The sequence below is a fragment of the Cetorhinus maximus genome, chromosome 8 (assembly GCF_964194155.1).
Source record: "Cetorhinus maximus chromosome 8, sCetMax3.hap1.1, whole genome shotgun sequence".
NCBI lineage: Eukaryota > Metazoa > Chordata > Chondrichthyes > Lamniformes > Cetorhinidae > Cetorhinus > Cetorhinus maximus.
In genome coordinates, this window is record NC_135886.1 from 65,477,116 (window position 1) to 65,497,275 (window position 20,160).

The 20,160-nt window shown below is 43.0% G+C and overlaps 1 protein-coding gene across 1 annotated transcript in view; it reads left to right on the forward strand.

Moving 5' to 3' along the window:
* Positions 1-2,956: 2,956 nt before the first annotated feature.
* The window catches only part of LOC144683195 (sodium- and chloride-dependent neutral and basic amino acid transporter B(0+)-like), a 104,145-nt gene continuing 86,941 nt past the window's right edge, over positions 2,957-20,160 (forward strand). Inside the window, exons 1-5 of the mRNA XM_078546154.1 lie at positions 2,957-3,001; positions 3,746-3,856; positions 5,656-5,809; positions 8,261-8,392; positions 13,558-13,747. Coding sequence (XP_078402280.1) covers positions 2,957-3,001; positions 3,746-3,856; positions 5,656-5,809; positions 8,261-8,392; positions 13,558-13,747 — 632 coding nt within the window. The remainder of the gene's footprint in view (positions 3,002-3,745; positions 3,857-5,655; positions 5,810-8,260; positions 8,393-13,557; positions 13,748-20,160) is intronic.

Genomic DNA, 20,160 nt, shown 5'->3' on the forward strand with positions numbered 1-20,160 from the left:
AGTTTGAAAATAAAACAATGTGTTTGGCTGAGATTGTGAAACAAGTGAAAGTTCCATTGCGAAATAGCAAGAACATGGCAGGCACCACGGAAAAAGAAAATTCAAGTCCACTCTAGGAATGAATGGGGTGCACAGTCCCCTCGGAAGGAACAGGACAAACCCACAGTGCCTGAAAAAAGCAGGCAAGCTGTTAATAAAGAGAAATGCAATTCGAAGGAGCACAAAAAGTGAATCAAATGGAGATAACCAAGTACCAGAAACACAGAATATTACTACCATTCCTCCAAACATGACAGACCGAGATGTGGAAGAACTGTCAAGCCTCAAGACTCTCTGAATTTATAAAGTCAGAGACTTGAGGTGGAGGAGAAGGGATAACAAGTAAAGACTGTATTGTAAACACTTATACTCGGTTGGAAGGGAGGAGTTTTCTTTTGAGAAGCAAGGGGGATGTTGTATGATGCTGTATGTGCCTGCCATTGTAATGTAAAGGTGCTCGGCAGAGCAAAGGTTAACGTGTGACTAGAGAATAGCACCACCCACAGTATGATGTATAGAGTTATATGGCAATAGACTGAATGAACTCTCTGGAAGAAGCCTGCATGGAGGTTGAAGCACCATGCATGACATTAACTGGGATCTGTACATAGTTAAAGTTTAACAATAAGTGGTTCATATTTCAACATCAAGTCTCAAGAGCTCATCACTGAGACATCAAATGAATCTATAACACAACAAGTACAATTTCAATACTCTTGATATTCATGATGTACATTCCATGTCAAGCACATAAACCGAGGGGTCTACACAGTTTCCAGCCACTCTGTGCAGTATGGCTGAAAGCCTTAGACAACGACCTTTCATACTTAATAGTTCTGTGGGATATGAAAGACATGAAGCCAAACTGATGCAGAGAAAGAATAAAAAGTCAAGTTATAGTGACAGCAAAGCAACATTACTGATTGTTAAATGCCAAGTAGCAAAGTGATACCTAATTCTATCACCAGTTATCTGAGAAACCCTCATCTCTCTTCCTCCACTCCACTGCCCTGCTAATCTCTATGGTTTCCTCTTCTCCAGGGGTCAGGGTGGCTCTCGTTAGAGGAACATCCCCAGTTCTTTGTCTCTCTCTGGAGTTCTGCAATGAAAAAAGGCAAAGAGTGAGAATTGGAATGCGTAGGGAGAATGGAATTGTGGAAGGTGGTTGTGAGGGATGGAGAGTGATCATCACGCCTGCAATCAGTGATCAGTCAGGAAACCCAGAAGCAGGATACAAATGCTGTAGTTGAGTTGAAGGGAGGCAGAAAAGCTCACTCTGCAAAATATTAGGTTCCCTAACCACTGCTGCCACCACCCTAATCCCTCTCCAACAAGTGGGTCTACAAGCTAAAAATTCAACCCAAACATACTGTACCCATATGAACTGCTCTTTGGCTGTTGTCACTGCATCCCTGATGGTTTTACTGAAATTTCTCTGTTCTTAGATTGCGCCACTGTCCATTTTCTGAAGTCAAGATCATAAGAGGTGTGACAACTCTATGGGATATGGTTGATGTAGTGGTAATGTCACTGGGCTAGTAATCCAGAGGCTAATGCCCAAGGAACATGGGTTCAAATCCCAACATGGCGACTCAATTAATAAAATCTGGAATACAAAACTAGCCTCAGTTATGGTGACCAACTACCATCAATGTTGTAAAAACCCATCTCGTTCACTAATGTCCTCCAAGAAGGAAATCTTCTGCTCTAGTCTATATGTCTTTTTAAATTCATTCATGGGATGTTGTTGGCTGGGCCAACATTTATTGCCCATCCCTAGACGCCCTTGAGAAGGTGGTGGTGAGCTGCCTTCTTGAACCGCTGCAGTCCCTGTGGTGTAGGTACACCAACAGTGCTGTTAGGAAGGGAGTTCCAGGATGTTGACCCAGCAACAGCGAAGGAACGGTGATATATTTCTAAGTCAGGTTGGTGAGTGACTGACAGGGGAACTTCCAAGTAGTGGTGTTCCCATCTATCTGCTGCCCTTGTCCTTCTGAATAGTAGCGATCGTGGGTTTGGAAAGTACTACCTAAGGAGCTTTGGTGAGTTCCTACAATGTGTCTTGTAGATGGTACACACTGCTGCTACTGTGCATCGGTGGTGGAGGAAGTGAATGTTTGTGGATATGGTGCCAATCAAATGGGCTGCTTTGCCCTGGATGGTGTCAAGCTTCTTGAGTGTTGTTGGAGCTGCACTCATCCAGGCAAGTGGAGAGTATTCCATCACACTCCTGACTTGTGCCTTGTAGATGGGGGACAGGCTTTGGGGAGTCAGGAGGTGAGTTACTCACCACAGGACTCCTAGCCTCTGACTGCTCTTGTAGCCACAGTATTTATATGGCTAGTCCAATTCTGTTTCTGGTCAGACTCCAGACCCAGAGCAATGTGATTGACTCCTAACTGCCCTATGAAACGGTCTATCAAGCTACTCAGTTTAAAGAAAGTTAGGGACGAGCAACAAATGCTGGCCTGGCCAGCAACACCCACATCCCATGTAAAGAATAAAGAAGAAAACGTCGAATCTAACAAGCAAAGTACAGCAATAAGGGATACTATTCACCTTGTAGGTTATGACACTTAACCAGATATTGTGTGCATGGAATCACATGGGGGAAAGATTCATCTGCACACGTTAGCACACAGCTCAAGAAGGACATCTAGTTAGAGTCCAGAAGCATAACTGAGGTTTAGTTTAAAACAGCAGACAGGGGAATTTTACACAAATACAACAGTAGCTATTTCCATTTGTATAGATCTATTAGCATTGTACAATGTGGAAAGATCCTTCATATTTGACAGTCAGGAATAAGAGGGAGATTGGATGAGTGGCTGAAGTCAGTTTTGATGAGGCTTTTGTTGGTGAGGAGAGTTGCAGTGAGACACAAGAACATAGGGAGGAGGTCCAGGGTGTGGACAAGATGGTTGAGCGTTCCTCTGTGTATGCTTGTTATGAAGTGGAACGAGTTAGTGAATGCATAGTGGGCCGGATTTGAACAGGAAAAGCTGTGGATATTGGGCTGGAGAACATAGAGGGTAGTGAAGCTAGGAAGGGACTCCTAGACTTTCAATTCCTTAGAGGTGTTGAAAACCTAAATTTTGATTTATTCATGGGGCCCTACTCAGTATCATTTACAAATGCCACAAATCAAATGCAAATCTGGTGCAATGTTGGGCTGTTGACTAATTCCACCGTACCACACTTCTTCATTGCCGTAGCAACAGACTCACTTTATATTGCTCGAGGGCATCTTCCTCTTCCGCTCACTGTATCCCCGGTGATAAGGGCTGTACCCTCATGGTGGTGAGATAGTGCAGAATGCAGTGGACCATGATGAATCATGAAACACTCCCTGATGAGTACTGCAGCTCCTCCAGAATGATTCAGGCAGTGAAAACCCCATTGATCTGCTCGATCACACTTCATGTAGCAGCATAGCTCTCGCTATACAATACTGCACATATGTGGGTAGGTTGTGCACTGGAGTCATGAGGCAGGAAGTCAGCAGATATTCCTGGTCACCCAGAAGCCACCCTCTGTTCTCTCATAGAGACTCAAGTACAGATTATGCAGCTGATTGGTACAGAATGAATGCTCATGACTTCAGGGCATTGAAAAGAATCATGTGCAGAATGTGGTCACATGCCAGCTGGACATTGAGGGAGTGGAACTCATTGTGTTTGTGGTACATCTCTGCTTTTACATGCAGTGCCTGAAAAGCAATGTGGGTGCGTTCAGTGGCACCCTGCACTATGGGAAGCCCACTATCCTGGTGAAGCCACCTGCAAACTCCACCTGCTTCTGTCTGGAAAGAGAGAAGGCAATACATTCCCCTCTCTTCACATACAGAGTGTTGGCGACCTCCCTTATACAACACAGGATGGTGAACTGTAATAGGTTGGGAGTATCACCTGATCCAGCCTGGAAGGAGCCCAATGGGTTACTTTCATAGTCACTGACAATGCCGTCCTTGCACTGCTCTTGGACTGCAGGTCTGCCTGCAAGAGGGGACAGATTTCAGTGAGCACCTCCTTAGTGAAGCAGTGAGATCACATATACTGTTCATTGCGGAGGGTGAGATAGGGGAAATGCTCTCTGAACAGCCTGGTCTCCTGCTGAGCGCACTTCTGCTCCTCCTTCTACTCCTCCCTCTTTGAGCAGCAGGGTCTTCCTCTGTGTCACCTCTGCTCATTCTCTCTCATGCTGCAGGCACAGGGGGATGAAAACAATTGCACCCATCACTGGAAGCCAGGGGCCCAAGAAAACTCTTGAAATCAGAACCAAGGCTTTCACCATTTGCCATACTACTCCATGCAAATGTTACCATTTTTAACTAACACTGCAAACCACCAAACACTTGTACTAACTTAGTAACAACTAGGAGGAATCAAGCAACAGCTAACCTGCACATTGATGATCCCTTTAAATAACACTGCTGGGGGAATCCTTCCTGCTGCTGAATGCATGTTTCCGCTCCGGCAGGTCAGACATAATCCAGCGTTGCACGCTGACTGATGTCACTACTTGCCTATTCTGCATACTTCGGGAGTGTGCTTGCAATGCCCAGGTTAACGACTTCCCCAAAGTGTGTCTGTCGGGTGTGGCCTGCAGAAGGTGTGTGCATGTGATACAGACACCATTTTGGACCTGCAACAACAGCATAGCACCAAAAATGCGGGCACTAGGCATTCAAATCGTGTGACCATGGGCTCCAAAATGTTGAGAAATGACTCCTAACAAGAAGATCCAATGTAAAAGCAAAAATGTTATGGATGATGGGAAATCTGAAATAAAAACAGAAAGTGCTGGAAATACTCAGCAGGTCTGGCAGCATCTGTGGAGAGTGAAACAGGGTTAAAATTTCGAATCAAAATGACTTTTTTAATAATTTTTTTGCCATGTGCCGGTCTGAATCTTGTTTTTCATCTTTGTGCTTTCAGACGGAGCTGTTTATTGTTTTGCCATTCACACTCACACGGGACAAAGGCTTTGTTTTTTTACCAAAACCATTACCACTCCCTTTGTCCATGATATCTATATCATTTAATCTGTCCCACCGCTTTTCCCTATCCCAAACCTTCCCTTTTGTTCTTCCTCCCACTCCCTTCAGTTCCGAGGAAGTCAGATTCAACTTTAAACATTAACTCTGTTTCTCTCTCCACAGATGCTGCCAGATCAGCTGAGTATCCCCAGCACTTTCTATTTTTGGTTAAGAAGGTTCAAAGGTTTTTTTCTGAGACGTCCTACCCCTATCACTTCTTTGTAGTTTTAACATGCTCGGGGTTCAAAGGTTTGTAACGCACCACTGCTGCAGACTGCACTTTTCTGCCTTTCGTTTCTTGTTCAGGATTTTGAATAAACCTGAAACTCGAGTTTTAGTGAGTCTTTGTCCCAATCCCTTTGCCCTCTATCTACTTGGTTCAATGTGTTTGTAGCTCCCTTTGATAAGGTAATGTTTCTGGGGTGGTGTGTGGGGAGAATGAGGGGTGTGGGCATGCTTCAAATTTGATTTTTGGAGCTTTATGTTAGCTTTTTGCAAGTTTTCTAGGTTGACAATGTTAAATTTTTAGTCTTCGATCTGTCTAACTTCCCGAATGTGCCATTTCTTCCTTGCTTCAGATTGACGATGATGAGCATTTAGAGTCACCTGATGAGAACTTGGAACGAGGCAACTGGGCCTTGAAAGCTGACTACTTGCTCTCAGTGGTTGGCTACACTGTGGGACTGGGCAATGTCTGGAGATTCCCTTTCCTGGTTTACAAAAATGGTGGAGGTACAGTAGTGAAATTAAAATACAAGGAAGAGAAAGGCAGAAAATGAAGGGGAATAGTTCATTGATTCATAAAGGTGACACATGGACACAATCGTGCTGTGGAGGTGGTGGTGAAGTGGTAATGTCACTGGATTAGTAACCCAAAGGCTCAGGCTAATGCTGTGGGAACATGTGTTCAAATCCCACCACAGCAGTTGATGGAATTTAAATTCAATTAATTAGTCAAAAAACTCTAGAATGGAAAGCTAATCTCAGGTGGCATGAAACTATCAAAAGTAAAAACCCATCTGACTCATTAATGCCCCTTTAGGGAAGGAAATCTGTCATTCTTACCTGGTCTGGCCTTGTAACAGCTCTGACTGTCCTGGACTTGTAACAACTCTCAAGGCCAATTAGGGATGGCCAGTGACACCCATATCCCATGAACAATTTAACAAAAAAAGCTCCCTAAATTAACGAGAGAATACAAGCTTGAAAAACGTTAGTAGAGGAATGATTGGTGGTAAATGGGGCTAAAGCAGCAGGAGGATTGGTGTGACTGGTGAGCTATTTAGGATTGTACAGCAAATCTATCTTTGCGCTATTCCAATTGTTTATCTGAAGTATAGGCTTTTTTAAATGACCCAGCAATGACATCATTGTGAACTTGAATTGAAAGTGTTTTAGCTCGAGGAGAAATTTTCCATCATTGTGCAAGACTTAACACCAATTCCATAGAAGCAGTGAGTTCTTGAAAACATAGCTTCTATTTCACTTCCGGCATCAGATATGCAATGTAATTCTAGCTGAAGCACATTTACTTTGTGTTAGCTGCCCCTGTAAGACTTCTTGAGCAATCTCACCTCTGGTTGTGGATTCAAATCCCACTCCAGAAACTTGAGTACAAGATTTCGGCTGACACTCCAGTGCAGTACTGAGAGAGTGCTGCACTGTCAGAGGTGCTGTCCTTCAGGTGACGCAAATTATTTGGCCACTATTGCATTTCTGTTTATACGAGCTTGCTGTCCGCTAATTGGTTGTCATGTTTCTTGCATTGATGGATTCTCCTGTTATTTCGATGAATGTGTGTTCAGTAAGTTTAAAAAAAAAAGACTGGTTTACAGTCTAGGTTGGAGTCGTCTTATATGTAACATTCGGCCAAGTCTCGATTTGCATAACCGATTGCAAATCCTGCTAATGAAGTCAGTGTTGGAGGGATGGATGGAGGCATTGGCTTTGTGCCGCGCTCGTTTGCCCTGAAAGCACTTGACCCTGTTCCCCTCAAATGTCGAAATGGCTTGATGACAGAGACTTCTCCATTTGGGTCTGTCCAAGGTTGTTTTTCCAATGTATTGGGATCCAGCTTGCAAGCTCTGAGGTTGGCTTTCAGGTTGTCTTTATATCTAAGTTGGGATGCCCTGTGGTGCAGGTACCCGTGCTCAGCTGGCTGTAGAGTATTGCCTTTGGTATGTGGGAGTCCTCCATACGACCCAACAAAGCTGAGCTCTGATAGCATGCTCTCAGTGCCAGGTTTGCAGCACTTTGAAGAAACTTGGTGTGGCGGATTTTGCCTTCCATTACAGCAGTGACTATTCTTCAAAAGTACCTCATTGGTTGCAAAGCGCTTTGGGCCACCCTGAGATCATGCAAATGCTGTATAAATGCAAGTCTTTCTTTTTACATACAGCTTGGATGTTGTGGGCGATGCAGTAGGATATGAGCCTGAATGTTCTGGTTATCTTTATGCGTTTTGTTCTAAGTTGTGAAATAGTGGAATAATAAGGGACTGCCCTCCTGTGAGCAACAAGGGGAGTGAGAGGTTTAAATGAAAAATGCCATCTCACGCGGACAAACAGCCTGACCCTTGCTGGAAAGTGCAAGGTTAATCCATTGGCAGAATTTTCAGATACTACTCATGACACAATAATTGGGAGTGCCACAACCAGAATATCAGGTGCCAGTGGCCAGTAGAGGGCTGCTGACAGTCTTTCTGCGCAGTGCAATTTCTTGGCAGGGGAGTGGGGAAGAAGGGGGCATTGGAAAGGAGATTACTGGTGGGCAGCTGCCAGAGGGTAACATGCAGGAGCTTGTGTTATTTTAATTGGCAGTGTTGCTTTTGTTTTGACACCCCATTCCCATCACAGACAGGCACCATACCCACACTGCTCACATGCTCCAGCTCTATTATGAGGCAGCTGCTTACTTTAAAAGGAACTCAAGAGGCCTAATGAGCCTAGCACATAGCTGTGCTCAGCATCCAAGTTACTTTCAACACCCTGTCTGCCTTTGGTGCATTGTAACCCTCTGGATTCATGTAAGACAGGCCATTAAGGGTAAATGAGCCTACCATTATGTTGCCAGGTGCATTCACGTACAATTGGACGTGTTGCTTTCCACTCCAGTAGTGCACATACAAATGTGGCAACTCTAATGCCACAATAATCTTTCTCCATTCTAACTGTTGTTTTCCAGGTGTTTTTCTTATTCCCTACATAATCATGCTGTTTATTGCTGGGTTGCCAATGTTTTTTATGGAATCTTCCTTGGGGCAGTTTACCAGCCTTGGACCTCCTCAAGTGTGGAAAGTTGTGCCCATCCTACAAGGTCAGTGTTTATGGAAAGGAACTCAATCTGGGTAGCAATTTAAGACAGCAGTTTTCAAACTATTTTGGGTGTGAAATCCCTGGTGGTAACTTCTGTGGGGCACCCAGCAAATACCAAATGTTCCTGTGAATTCCTTAGAAACAATGATATATTCCTGAAGCCCCCCTTGATGTTTAGGTACATTCCCAATTCCTTCCTCCAATGAATTTTACTTCCTAGTAGACTTCCCCTCACAACCTCTAAAAGCTGGGTCGAGATTTAGCTCACAGTGTGCAGGGTTACCACCTCCAAGTGTGGCATTGCAAGTGTGTTACTCCCAGCTCCACTCCAGCCCTTAGAGGCTGAAGATAGGACAGATCAAATTTCTACATCATTTTCTGTAATCATTACACTGCTTTTCTTTGGAATGATTGTAAACAGGGCCAGAATTTTGTGCCACGCCTCTCCCCCCCCCCCCCCCCCCCACCCCCCACCCCCCCGTTATGTTCCTTCTATCAGATCGCTTTACTCAGTGAACACAGTTGCACATCTAACTACTGATGAGTGAGTTGGTAATCAAGTTGATGCAGACGAAGAGACCATTGTAAGATGAAGCACATGCTGTCTATTAACATAAGTGATGGAGAACTAACACAGGTGTCTTCTCAAACCAAACCCTACTCTAAAACTACTGATTAATAGTGTAGCCTGTGCTACACAGCAATTCAGGAATACAATCACGTTGTCAATCAGCTCACATTCTCTTAAAGGTGTATTGCACCTCAGATTACCACAGCCCCCAACCCCAGATACAGGCTGGCGGGCGGGGCAAAATGGGGCATAAAATCAGATTGGATGGTGGGGGTGCCATGCCTATTGCCTTCCTGTCTCCACTGGTATTTTAAATCAGCAGAGGAGGACACATGCCCCATGCCGGTACACCCTGGTGGCCTGCGTGAGTACTTGGCAGTTGCGACCGCTAGTCCTGGAAGCCACACTCAATCGGTTGCCGGAAGTCATGGCTTCTGTACCCCTGAAGCAGGATATCCCCCCCTCCAGATTAATCAGAGGTCTGGCAGCTCCTCAATTGTAGAAGCGCCAATGGGATCAGTAGCCATTGCTGGAACTGCAGCATATGCCAGAGCGGGGCATGGGGGTAGGTAGAGAGGTGTTGCATTGCGAGACTGAAGGATTATTCGAACAGGGGTGGCTCTTCCTGATATTGGGGTCCCTCATGAGGCATAGAGCGTCTGATCAAGAAGGACACCAGCCCTCCCCAAAGCCCAGAGATGGGCTGCCAGGGTACTTCACCATTTGGCATGAGCTCCCCCTCTGCTGCTTGTAAGATACCCGCAGAGGCAGGAAGGCGATTGGCATGCCACTCCCCAACATCACACCTGATTTTACAGCCCTTCCATACCTGCCAGTCCCCGCCTTGGGGGGAGGTGGGAGGGTGCAGGATAGCGTACAATCCCAGCCCTGTTTACAGCCATTTCAAAGGAATGATTATTACAGAAAATGGAACAAACAAGTGATCTGTCCCATCCTTCAGCCTGGCAATACCTCTCAGAATGGGAGTGGTGCTGGGAGTAATACCAAATGCCAAATGCGGAAGTGCGCTCCTTTGTGCATGCACGCGAAGGAGTGCTCCGATCTCCCTGAGACTAAGTACTGCCTCAGGGAGATCGGTTCCCAAAGTGAAAAAGTTATTCTGTTGAAAATTTCATTTACCATCCATGTCCCCTGCTCGCAGACGGGAAAATTCCTCCCCAAGTCTTTTAGGTTTTTACAAAACTAGATTATACATTTATTAATAAGAGAAATTATTTTAAGCACATACATATGCCCACAAATTACTACTATAATAACTTCTAAATTCCCTACTTAATCTGACTCCCAGTTACACTTTCGTTAAGGCAACAGTAAAGCACATAGGTTTGAAAAGACCCAGGCAAGGAACATGATACCCTGTACAATCCAGTTCAAATTGATTTTTCTTAACTTCAGTTTGTTATAGGCAGCAGCTTGAGGCATAGATGCTGAAGGCGTTTCACACTTGTTAGATCTTAAAATGCCTACCCTTACACACAGCTTTTGCTCCTTTATACATATTTTCCCTATTGAATGCAAATTCCCATTGTTTCGCTATGTCTTTGGACTTTACATTTCTGATAATAAAAATATCTCATGGTACTAAATTTACTAGTAACCTTTGGGAAAATAAACACACTGTTTCTGAACTTCACCTGGCTAGGTGACACATTTCACCCCTTCATTTGAAAGCAATCTAGTCTGGTTTATTTAAAAATGCAAATATTCCCTTGACACCTATGTTTACCTACTTAACATTTCAAACCTAGTTTATCTTTTAACACATCAAAGCCTTCAGACCAGCTTAATTCAATTAAGTCTTCCCCTCTCTCTCGCTCACACACACACACACAGATACCACTATTTTACAATAAATTCCAATAACATTATTATATCTTCCTGACAATAAAGAAACACTTGTTTTTGAGTGGAGGTCTCTTGCTAGTCTGCAGCAATCCCACCAAACCCTGAGCAGGCTGGTCTGGTACCCTTTTTACTCACCTCTGCCAAGTTATGCCGAGCTGGACCTTGAACAGATGGTCAGCCTCTTATTAACGGCCAATGTCACAGATCAAGAGTGGGCAGGAGGCCAGGGGGAGGGGTCCAGGTGGAGGGAGAATGTAGGAGATGGGTGAAAGTGTCCACTAATTAGGGGAGGACCCCTGGCCAAGGAATGAGCACAGAGACCTAGATAACAGAAGGAGAAAAGCTCAACATAAATTTCATGCTGTGCTTGAAATTTATTTTGGTGGGAGTGTAAGTGGAAAAAGCCGAGTCCTTTGCTAAGGACAGATCATCCAGCATCACGGAGGGAAGGGTTAGAGTGTATTGCCAATACACAGCAAGGTTAGAAGAATCGTTTGTGTGTTGTTACTGGGTAGTGTGTCATAAGACTAACGAATACATCCAAACAATATACCAGCAGCTATTTAGAATACCTACCACATTTTTTCTGACAGATAATAAAAACCCGTCACTTTGAAATCATTGCCTTCAGGCTAAAACTAATAGGGAGATTTATGTACAATTAAGGTGATTATATTGAAGCATTAGGTGCAAGAAAATATGGATTCAACGCCCTGGCTAACGTTTAGCCGTCACCATCAAAAACAAATTTTCTAATCATTTGTCTCATTGCTGTTTCAAGTAAATTTTCTGTCTGCAAACTGCCTCCTGAAATGTTCATTTATTCCAAAAATGATTTCAAAGGTACTTCATTGGCTCTGAAATGCTTTGGGATGTCCTGCAGTTGCAAAATATGCTATCTGAATATGTATTTTTTTCTCAGTTTCTCCGTTTAGATTCTTGAAAGGTTCCATCATTTTGTCTCAACATCAATTCCATTTGCCTTTCAATGCAAAGGCTGCCTCCTGCAGTAGCAGCCATTTGCCAGCACCCCAGCTGAGTATCCATGTAAATAACTTATATGCTATAACCTCTGGAGACCTCATCAATGTCAATACTGAGTTGAGGCAAGTGGAAGATCCAAACTGCCACATTCCAGTTTTTATTGCAGAGTACTTCATCCCTTAAGTCATAGGGCTGGCTAGATTTATAGTACATTCACTCGCCTCTAGTCTTAAAGCCCTTCTTTGGCAATCCAAGTGCACACTCATACTGTTAATGGATTTAGTTACTAGTGCTCTTACCTCTGAGTTGGAACATCGTGGATTCAAATACCATTCCAGAGACTTGTGCACTTAATTTAAACTTTGTAAGCCTCCACTACTGAGAAAATGACAATAATGTCTGAACTATGTTTAAAGAGTTACTTTCCTAAAAATAGATTCAAAACTGCAATTGGAGCAGTGTACCATCATGTTACAAAAGAGTTTACATACAATGGCCGGCAAATGTTCAGCTCCAGGTTGATTGTAGATCTTCCTGGGTGACAGGTCAAGCCACTCCTTCCTGACTGCAGTGCTGGTTATCTTTTTACAATATCTTTTATATCATTTTTCAGGGGTGTACCTTGGTTGTTATATTGACAGGGTCTTATTGTCCTATAAGCTCTTCTGAATATAAAATACCCAAAGGTGTGTCAAGTTCCTTGTTTAAACAATGGGGTGAAAGCCCACCCTGCATGAGCTTCAAGAGTCTGAATCAATCAGATTTTACACCACCTTGCCTTATCTCATCCTGTGCCATTCCCCACAGGCAGTTTTGTAATTCCCTTGAAGCATCCTATCTCTGGCCTTTAAGTCAGCTTTCTTAGGTTTCATAGTTCATATTGGTTTTTTATCAGTTATGCATGTTCAGAGCTGCTCATAATATTTATCCAATTCTAATTTCTTATCAAACTATTGAAATGCAAAGTGTTCACTATGGCCCTACACACTAATTAACTCTCATATTCCAGACAATTCCTATTTAGTTATGGTTAACTGAAAGACTTAACACAGCTTTGAACCATAGTTGTTTGTTGTTTTTAGTTCCTTTTAACTAAATGTAGGGCTGTGGGGCTCAGCGCCAAACATACCAAGGCTTGGGAGGGTTTTGTTTTCCATTAATGTCCAATGGTTCTTTCTTATCTGTGAAAAAGTAACTTCATGTTATTTTAAAAAGTCTTTTTGGTTCTGCTAGTATGTGAAATTTGGTCAAGTTTTTAAGTTTGGTCAGCCTATATCAAACATGTAATCTTGCAGTTGAGGGAATGCTGCACTGTCAGAGATAATGGCTTTCGAATGAGACGTCAAACCAAGACCCTGTCTGCCTTCTCAGGTAAAAGATCCCCTAACACTATTTTGAAGAAGAGCAGGGGAGTTATCCCCAGTGTTCCCGGTCAATGTTTGTCCCTCATCCAGCATCACAACAACAGATCATCACATTACTATTTGTTGGATCTTGCTGTGTGCATATTGGCTGCCAGGTTTAATTAACTACATTAAGCCAGTGACTACACTTCAAATAGTACTTAATTGGTTGTAAAGTGCTTTGGCTGTGACAGGTGCTATATGAATTTTCTTATAATTCTTTCTTATAATTGACCATTTGCAACAAAACACATTTTTATGTTCAACCAGCTTGCATGCATGTGAATGTTAAAGATTTTGCCTGTGATATTCTATTTTAAATTCCTTTGTTCGCAATTGAAGGTGTGGGTATCCTAACGTTTCTTATGTCAGCAATTCAAAGCCTTTACTCCAATTGCATCGTCAGCTACTGCCTATTCTACTTCTTTGTTTCCTTCCAATCACCTTTGCCATGGGAAAACTGCTACAGCTGGTGGGATTCCGATGAAACATGCCGCAAGACTCCCAAAGGTACCATGATAACTTCTGCTGGGTAAAGTAAAAAATTCAACTTGTACATCTAAAGATTTTTTGTTCTGTTTGGGTGAGATCAAAATTGGTTTTTACTATCCACAGATAAGATATAAATTCTGTTATGATATGGCAGGAGATAATTACTGGACTGACCAAATCCCAAAGGGAAACTTGGCCAAGCTAGCACAACAATTTGCAATTTGTATTTTTATTATGAGAAGGGTATGTGCACTGAAGGTAGAAGTAAATTTAGAAGTTTTAAATATTAAATGAAAACATTTATTAACAAAATAAAATAAAACTTAAACACACATGATAATAGTTACAGAAATAAATTTAGTCCTAAAACATTTCCATGAGATTTCTACTAACTGGAGTCCCAAAATAAACATCCTTTTCAAGCAACAGTCCAAATAGAATCTTAATATATAAAACATCCAGTAATATCACCATAACGCACCCCATTGCTACAAGGGAGGTATTTCACAGCTTCTCTATTCCTTAATTTTGGCAATGGAAATTCCAAGGATTTTAACAAAACCTTGCTTTCTGGAACAAGCGCTTCTCTGGAGTGGCTAGAGGGTGCTTTTAACAAGTCTGTCTTCACAAAGCCTACCTTTCAAGATCTCACATGGCCACTCCCCATACAGCTTTCAATCATTTCTTAAATATATTTTCACCCCTTTGATCTTTAAATCCATTATTCTAAACTTTCTTTGGAAGTTACCTTTCCCAGAATATAAAAATCTTTCATGTTGTCATTATGGCCAGCACTTTTGGGAAAAAAAGACTTAATAACTTTGCCTTATTTATTTATGATTTTGCCAGTTGTAAAACTTCTGATCATGTCTCTTTGAATTCAAACAGCAACCAATAAGCTCCTCACTTATCTCATAATGCAAATTCCCATTCATACTGTATCTACTGGGATCTCGTCTTAGCTTGCCCATTAAAATACCTGCTTTTACACCTTATCCCTTTGATAATTGAAACCTTGCAGTCTGACTGTCTTCAGTTTAATTAAATTAGTCATACACACACACAACACATACACCGTCCCCACAGGCCTGCTTCACAGCATCCCACAGTATTATTAGGGAAAAATGATATTTCCTTTACAATGCTCTCATTGAATGTGAGGAGGTAGGACGAAGATGTTAGTGAGTTAAATAATATTTGGATATTCATGCTTCTACATGGATACCGTACCAGAACAGGATGATACTGCTAACATCATAAAATTCAGGAGAGTGGTTCCAGAGATGAGGAACTTCAGGTGTGAAGATAGATTGGAGAAGTTTGGGTTGTTTTCCTTGGAGAAGAGAAGGCTGAGAGGAGATTTGATAGATGTGCTCAAAATCATGAGGGGCCTGGACAGAGTAAATAGGGAGAAACTGTTCCCACTTATGAAAGGATCAAGAACAAGAGGATGCAGATTTTAAATATTTAGCAAAAGAAGCTAAAGAGATACGAGAAAAAAAAACCACACAGCAGGAGGTTAAGGTCTGGAATGCTCTGCCTGAGAGTGTGATGGATGTAAGTTCAATTGAGGCTTTCAAAAGGGAATTAGACTGTTCTTTGAAGAGGAAGAATGTGAAGGGTTATAGGGAGAGGGCAGAAGAATAACACGCAGTGATTTGCTCATTCGGAGAGCCAGTGCAGACATGATGGGCAAAATAGCCTCCTTCTGCACTGTAACAATTCTGTGATTCTGTGAATACCAATGTGATAGTGGGCATTTTCTATAATCCCATACTCCTGACAGGAAATGGTCCTCACAGAAGTCACCTCTTAGAACCTACTTCATGCAGATCAATACTCATGCTGCTGGACTCGATACTTACCTGCTCCACCATCAATGCACCATGGCTGCAGTTTGTATACTCTATGGGATACACTGCAGCAACTCACCAAAATTACTTTGACTACTCCACTACCCCGCCTGTGATTGCTTCTATCAAGAAGGAAAAGAACAGCTATGTCTTGGAACACCTTTACCGCCAGGTTTCCTCCAAATCATACAACATCCTGACTGGGACATATATTACCAGTCCTTCAGCATTGCTGAGCCAATATCCATGCCTAACATCATTGTAAGAGCACCATCATTGCAACGACCACAGCAGTTCAAGTAGCAGTCCCACCTCCACCTTCTCAGGACAGCTATCGACAGAGATTTAATGTGGCCTTGCCAGAATTTCACACTTTCAAGGAACAAATAAGAAAAACATTCCAACTTGATATGACCAGGAGGAGTGTGCAAATTATCAAGCCTCACTACACCGCAGGCCGTACCATTAATTTAAATGTTTACTTTTCTCACTGAAATGGCCAATTGTGCACCTATACCTCTAGTACCTCAAGCTTGTTCCGACATTCAATAAAATCACGACTGATCTGACTGTGGCCTTAACTCCACTTTCCTGCGTGCCTCTACCCAACCCCCACCACCCACCCCTTAATCCTTGACTGTCTTGCAGATCAAAAATCTGCCTAACTCTGCCTTGAATATATTCAATAACCCAGCCTCCACTGCTCTCTGAGGAAAATAATTCCAAAGATTAACGATCCTCTGAGAGAGAGGCAGCAGACCTGCAAGGAAGCAACCTGGAGTGGGAGAGTGTAAATCAGGACTGAGGCTTGAGGCCTACACCACTTACCAGGGAGTTGGAGAGGAGTGGGATCAGTCAGCTGCTGGGAGGTGACCCACGCTGAGCTCAAAAGGAGAGTGAGAAAAAACAAATAGTGACATCACCAGAAAACCGTAATTTCATTGGTTGGTTAGAAATTGCTGTTAGGGACTGTCTTTAAATTGCTGTAACTTAGAAAAGTGCATTATTTTTAAAGAATTAGCTATACTTGGATTCAAGTGAGAACTGCCAGGAATAAGGGAAAGTCAGGGCCAGTATAATAAAGTAATATAAATAAACCAAAGTAAAACAAAGCTAAGATACTGCAGGGAAGCTTGGTTGAGTGGAATGTATGTCCTGTAATTTGTGGGAAGTCATGGATACTACTGGTGTCCTAAATGACCACATGTGCAGGAACCTCTTCCAGCTGCAGAACATTGAGCTCTGGGTTTCAGAGCTTGAGCGGTGGCTGGAGTCACTGTGGCGCATCCGCAAGGCTGAGAGCTACATGGATACCATGTTCAGAGAGGTGGTTACACCACAGATTAGGAGCCTGGAGGCAGAAAGGGAATTGAAATCCAAAAGAACTAGGTAGGTGGTGCAGGAGTACCCTGGGGTTCCACTCACAAATTGGTTTTCCATTTTGGAAGCTCTCAGAGGTCTACAGTCAGAGCCACATTATTGGCACCACGAGCGGCCTGGCTGTACAGGAGGGGAGGAAAAGAAAGGGAGAGCAATAGTGATAGTGGATTCATTGGTTAGTGGAACAGACAAGTGTTTCTGTGGCCATAGATGTGACTCCAGGGTTGTATGTTGCCCACGTGGTGCCAGGGTCAAGGATGTCACTGAGCGGCTGGAGGGTGATCATGCTGCGGTTATGGTCCACATTGATACCAATAACTTATGTAGGAAGGGAGACATAGTCCTGTGATCAGAATTTAGGGAGATAGGTCAAACATTAGCAAGCAGGACCGCAGCTGTAGTAATCTACGGCTTATTCCCAGTACAACGTGCAAGTGAGTATAGAAATAGAAGGATGAAGTCAATGAATGTGTGACTGGAAAGATGGTGCAGGAGGGAGGGCTTTAGATTCCTGAGACACTGGGATTGACTCTGGGGAAGATGGCACCTGCACACGCTGGACGGGTTGCACCTGAACAGAACGGGAACTGAGTTCCTTGCAGGGTGTTTTGCTAGTGCTGTTGGGGGGAGCTTTAAGCTAAATTGGCAGGGTGTGGGAACCAGGAGAGAATATTAGAGAGGATTGCCAGGGTGCACAAAATACTGGGAGGGACAGATAGCACTAATATAGAGAATAGTAAGTTAATAGGTGGATTTGGAGTAAAGGAGGAAGTCATGAAGTCTAAATCAGGGTTACTATGCATGCATGTGAATGCATGGAGTATAGTAAATAAGACTAGAGAGTTACAAATGCAGATTTCCATGTGCAAATTAGATGTTGTGGTGATAACAGAGACCTGGCTCAAGGAAGAGCAGAACTGGGTGTTAAATATTCCCGGGTACAAGGTGTTCAGAAGAGATAGGAAAGGAAGGAAAGGAGGAGGGGTGGCAGTATTGCTTAAGTAGAGCATTGCCGTGCTGGAGAAAGAGGATGACAGAACCAATTTGGCTAGAGCTAAGGAATAAGAAGGGTGCAATTACATTGCTCGGTGTAGTCTATAGACTGCCAACTAGTGGGAAGGATGTAGAGGAATAAATCTTCAGGGAAATTACAGAGAGGTGCAGTAGTTATAATGGGGGACTTTAATTATCCGAGTGTAGACTGGGACAGTGGTAGTCTACAGGGCGGAGAGGGGCAAGAGTTCCTAGATGTGTTCAGGAGAATTTTCTACAGCAGTATGTGTCCAGTCCAGCAAGAGAAGATATCGGACTTGGTTCTTGGAAATGTGGTGGGCCAAGTAGATCAAGTGTCAGTGGGGGAACATGTAGAAGACAGTGATCATTGTATTGTAAGGTTTAGGATGATGATAGCAAAGGACAATGTGCAATTCAGGGTAAGAATAATTAACTGGGGTCGAGCCAACTTCAATGGGACAAGAACGGAGCTGGGCCGAATAGACTGGAACCAAAGGTTGTCAGGAAAAACTAGAGCTGAACAATGGGCTGCCTTTACAGAATAAATGGTTCTGGCACAATCAAGGTATATTCCCTCAAAAGGGAAAGGTAGGGCAAACAGATCTAGAGCTCCCTGGATGAAAAAGGAGATAGAAATTAAGATAAAGAAGAAGAAGTGTGCTTATGACAGGTGTCAGGGACAAAATACAATTGAGAACCAAGAGGAATGTGGAAGGTTCAGAGGAGAGGTGAGAAAGCATACAAGAGGAACAAAAAGGGATTATGAAAAAAAGACTGGAAGCCAACATTAAGAGGAATCCCAAAGTCTTCTCTCGGCGCACAAATAGGAAGATGGTGATAAAAGGAGGAGTAGGGTCGATCACAGACCAAATAGGGGATTTACACATGGTGGCAGGGGCATGGCTGAGGTATTTAATGAGTACTTTGCATCTGCTTTTACCAAGGAAGCAGATGCTACCCAGGCCACGGTGATGAAGGAGGAAGCTCTGTCACTAGGAGGGTTCAAAATTGATAAGGAGCAAGTGTTGAATAGACTGTCAGCACTTAAAGTTGACAAGGCACTGGGACTGGATGAGATGCATCCAAGGATATTGAAGGAAGTGAGAGTGGTGATTGCAAGTGCAATAGCCATAATCCTTCCATCTTCCCTAGACTCGAGGGGAGGTGCCAGAGGACTGGAGAATTCCAAACATTACGCCCTTGTTCAACAAAGGTTGTAAGGTTAGCCTAGCAATTACAGACCAGTCAGTTTAGCTTCAGCGGTGGGGAAACTTCTAGAAAAAATTATTCAGCATAGAATTAATAGTCACATGGAAAAATGTGGGTTGATTAGGAAGAGCCAGCATGGATTTCTAAAGTGGAAATTGTTTAAATAAATTGCTGGATATTTTTGAAGAGGTAACAAAGAAGGTTGATGAGAGTAAAGCTGTTGATGTGATTTACACGGACTTCTAAAAGGCATTCAGTACAGTGCCACACAACAGACTTGTGAGAAAAGTTACAGCTCATGGAATAAAAGGGACAGTAGCAACATAGATACAAAATTGGCTGAGTAATAGGAAACAGAGGGTAATAGTCAATATTTTTCAGGCTGGAGGATGATTTGAAGTGGAGTTCCCCAGGGGTGGGTATTGGGACTCTTGCTTTTCCTGATATATATTAATGATCCAGATCTTGGTTTGCAGGGACAATTTCAAAATTTGGTGATGATACGAAACTTTGAAGTGTTGTAAACTGTGAGGAGGACAGTATAGAACTTCAAAAGGACAAAGACAAGTTGGTGGAGTGGCCAGATAAGTGGCAGATGAAGTTCAATGTGGAGAAGTGTGAGCTGATGCATTTTGGTAGGAAGAACACTGAGACACAATATAAAATAAAGTGTACAATTCTTAAGGGGGTGCAAGAGTAGAGGGACCTGGGTGGCAGGACAGGTGGAGAAAGCTGTTAATAAAACATACAGTATCCTGGGTTTTATTAATAGGGGCTTAGAGTACAAAAGCAGGGAAATTATGCTGAGCTTATGTAAGACGTTAGTTTGACCTTAGCTGAAATATTGTGTATAGTTCTAGGCACCATGCTATAGGAAGGATGTGAATGCATTGGAGAGAATGCAGAAGAGGTTTACAAAAATGGTTCCAGGGATGAGAAAATTCAGTTATGAAGATAGATTGGAGAACTTGGGACTGTTCTCCTTGGAGAGGAGAAG